Source organism: Aristolochia californica, unplaced genomic scaffold (assembly GCF_029961685.1).
Source record: "Aristolochia californica isolate CCGP_79_NKW_82.1479 unplaced genomic scaffold, dmAriCali1.0.hap1 SCAF_12, whole genome shotgun sequence".
Lineage (NCBI taxonomy): Eukaryota > Viridiplantae > Streptophyta > Magnoliopsida > Piperales > Aristolochiaceae > Aristolochia > Aristolochia californica.
In genome coordinates, this window is record NW_027181793.1 from 19,538,110 (window position 1) to 19,541,946 (window position 3,837).

General features: G+C 37.4%; 1 protein-coding gene across 1 annotated transcript; it reads right to left on the reverse strand.

The window, feature by feature from the left end:
* LOC137945986 (4,5-DOPA dioxygenase extradiol-like) lies at positions 1-1,108 on the reverse strand. Its single transcript, XM_068792117.1, has 3 exons — positions 884-1,108; positions 274-644; positions 1-193 (listed from the first exon to the last, which is right to left on the reverse strand). Exons 1-3 carry the CDS (start codon positions 1,106-1,108, stop codon positions 1-3), a joined length of 789 nt encoding a protein of 262 aa, XP_068648218.1.
* Between the last annotated feature and the right edge of the window lie 2,729 nt (positions 1,109-3,837).

Genomic DNA, 3,837 nt, shown 5'->3' on the forward strand with positions numbered 1-3,837 from the left:
TCATTGAGCCGCTGCGAAACGGTAGGAAGCATAAGAGAGAGAAGCCAGAGACCAGCTATGGTGGATGAGTTCCGCCTTCGTCTTCACGCCAGCAGCCCCCAACGCGACATGCAACGGGTAGAAATGCTCCGGCGATGGATGCGCCATCTTCGGGAACGGCGCCTTCACGTTGTAGTGGTTCACGTCGTCGTGTCTGAAAGCATAGAATGGATCAGTCTTATAGAAACAAATTCAACCGTTGCGAGTACTGAGTGACGTGAGTTGAGCTGTTACCGTCCATCGAGGAGTGCTTCCTTGAGCCATGTATCGAAGGCGAGAGCCCAAGGAAAGACGGGTTCGTTATCAGAACCAAGCACCTGAAGATTATGGGTGGCATTGCCGGAGCCGATGATGAGGACCCCTTGGTCCCGTAGGGGAGCCAGGGCTTTGCCCATGTTGTAGTGATGGGTTCCGTCCTTGTCGGTTTGGATAGAGAGCTCGACGACGGGAACGTCGGCATTTGGGTACATGAGAATTAAGGGGACCCATGCGCCGTGGTCGAGCCCCCGGCACTTCTCTTCCTTCACCTGCTCGAATCCTCCCTTGATCAGCAATTCCTTCACTTGATTTGCCAGTTCAGGGGAACCCGGCGCTGGATAACGGAGCTGCAGTGCAGACGGAAACTCGTCATGTTGATTTTTATTAGTGGTAAATGACAACTTGCAGTGGAAGAAAATGACACAGAAACTATCCAAATCAGTTCAAAATAACGAGAGACATGTAGAATGCAGCCTTCAATTTCGAACAGTTAAACCCCTTCCTCGAAAACGGCTCTAAATTTTCAAAAAGAATGGGAAAGATAAGCGAAAGAAAGAAGGAGAGCAACGGAGTTCAATAGCCAAACCTGAGGCATGGGCTCAGGAAACATCTGGAAGACGTTGATGGTATCGTTTCGATCAACAACGGTGACGGTGGGTTCAGCCGTTTCCCAGTGAGCGGAGATGATGAGAATACCTCTGGGCTTCGTCGCCAAGATATTCTCCTGCCATTGCTGCAAGAAAGGCCTGACCGGCAGCGAAGCGTCGATGGCCACAGTAGGGGCTCCGTGACCGATGAAGAAGGTGTCCATGGTGCTGGAGTCTTTGTAGGGAGACCAAGAAAGAGGATTTGCTTATATAGATGTCAATGGAGATTGAAGACGTACATCCCCTATCGACTGGTTCTCTTTGACCATCTTTTCTTTTGCCTGTTTACTTGAGTCCGTTGGTCAAGCGTGGTTTGCGCCGCCGGTCAAAGAGTGGTCACCAAGGGTGGGCGTGTTTGCTTGTGCCCATCTCCTTCCCCTGTCGGTGATAGATTATTATCTTAGAGGAAAAGTCTGAAGGTGAAGGTGTCTGATACTTAATAAAAAAATTTATATGCCCACCTTAATTACTAGCCAGCTCACCCCTCTACCATTGTTGTTCCCTTCATACCTGTTCCTCTTCTTAGAAATAGTATTTGACCATTTACCACAGATGTAGAGTTCTAAAGTCCACACAAAAAGACTCCTAGTTGCAAGACCTGGATAGTGAGCCCAACAAATATATATCCAGCACAAATTTGTTAAAAAACATTAAATGGAGGGTATAAACGCATAAACGGTACTTAAGAGTATATAAAGATGAAGCTAATATATATATCCTTATTTAATTTAATCTAATTTATCTAGTATAGTTTACTATACAAGCATTTGTTTTTCTTCTAGAGCATAATGTGTGCCACAAAATAAGTAATAAGTGATGATCTAATATATGTATTTAAAAAAATTAATCTTATCTAACCTTAATACCATAAACGGTCCAATATATGTATTTAATCAAGTTGAAATTGGCTTCTATAGCGGGGCTACAAACGAATCGTTACTCAATTAATGATTAAAGATTCAACCAAATTTATCGATTTACTACATATTCAATGGAACAAATATAGATAGTAATTATATTATAACTAATTTCCAAAAATTATTAAAGGGTAATTTTATAATTTTATAATTTTAATTTCAATAAAGAAAGCCTTATAAAACCCTAATTTTATTTACCTGATCCATACCCTTATCTAGCTTGTTATCCTCCTTATCAATTATATTATCAATTGTATGAAATTGATTTAATTTTTTATTTTATGGGAAATTGAAGAGATGAACAACATGAGCCTACCCTAATTCAATAAAAAAAAATTCTTTTACCTATTACCATCTGAGATTAAATAGTAAATGAGTGGACAATAGAACACCTTCTCCCATTTCAAATGCCACAAATAATAAAAATGAAAAAAAAAAGAGTTTTTTAACATACTAACCAAATGTTGTTAGACTAGATTGAAAACATACTAATAAACCAAATTTTCTATACTTGTCTTCTCCTCATAACTACATGATTTTACTGAAATTTTCTAAAAAGTTTCTCATGACTTTTTTTTTTGTCTTGATCAAAGAGAATCTATTGAAGGGTCTAACTACTTGTACCTAGTACTAATTGTTATTAAGTCCATTATTAGCACTTTAAGGTACACACACCTTGAGAGTAAATTAGCAATCTAAGACAGTATCAGATTATAAACTACTATAAAATTACTATGAAATTTGTGGTTAATTGTGTTTTTTGCATGGTTGGTGAGTTTAATTTACTGAATCTTTAGTTTAATTAAATTATAGCCATTGAAATATGATTAAACCTATTCACCCCTCCTCCCCTAGGTTTATCCTTGTATGATCTGATAGTAATTTACTAAAATTACTGTGAAATTTGTGGTTAATTGTGATTTCTTCATCCGAAGTTCTTCCTCGCCGACGAACGAAAGCCACAGTCCGACGGGAGGTAAGATTTTTATTTAATTTTTTTTTTTTTTTTGCGTCGCCGACCTAACCCTAAAAAATCTCTAACTCTCGCTTCGTTTCAATAGTGATCCTTCATTCTTTGAAAGGTTTTGGAGATATCCCCGAATGGCGAACACTCTCTATTTCTGTAAGTGTTGATTTTTTTTTCATTTTTATCTTCTGTATGTTTTCTTCCTCTGCGATTTCGGAGTTGATTTTTGTTTTTCATTTTTATCTTCTGTACGTTTTCTTCCTCTGCAATTTCAGTGTTGATTTTTTTTTTCATTTTAACTTCTGTACGTTTTCTTCCTCTGTGATTTCAGTGTTGATTTTTTTTTTTCATTTTTATCTTCTGTAAGTCTAGTTAGCCTTTGGTTGACAGGACTCTGGGGTTCGTTGTATATATTCCAGATAAAGTTAAATACATCATTTTAATCCTTTTTTTACCTTTTTCCCTCAATCAATAAGTTTATCTCGTATCGTTTTCTATCGTGTGGTTTTTTTTAAGCATGAAGAGAATTTAGCAGACCATGTAGTTGATTATTATCTTATTACTCACAGACCTAAACTTTGACCTTCCAATTTCCATTTATATTGCTATCAGCGGTATTGGTTTTAAATGCATAAAACTTCTGTTCTCTCTTAAGAATCTGTTTAAGCTGAAAAGGATCATTCATCCTTTGCTCAGCATGGCATTCTGTACAGTCGTCATTCATATGTTGTCCTATAGTTGGTATCCTATACGATTTAGTGTGGACAAAGTCTCAAAGCCCTTCTTCTAGTCACAATATGTGGATTATCAACATTTTCAATGTATAGTGCACTTCTACTTTTGCTAATCTCTGTTCATATAGATTGTGTCCATATTAATTATATTTTATCTGGTAGTGGACCTTTTTATCTAAAATGCAATGATTAGTCTTTATCTTTTTTATGCAGCTTCTATTGTGACTTGGTTCTGTTTTTGTTTTTTTTCAATAACTTGAGAGATTAAAATTACG

Excerpts from the sequence above, each read along its gene's own strand:
- LOC137945986 (XM_068792117.1), bottom strand. The coding sequence starts at position 1,108 with ATGGACACCTTCTTCATCGGTCACGGAGCCCCTACTGTGGCCATCGAC. Across the intron at positions 645-883 it reads TTCCTGAGCCCATGCCTCAG|CTCCGTTATCCAGCGCCGGG; the intron begins GTTTGGCTATTG and ends TCTGCACTGCAG. Across the intron at positions 194-273 it reads GAAGCACTCCTCGATGGACG|ACACGACGACGTGAACCACT; the intron begins GTAACAGCTCAA and ends CTATGCTTTCAG.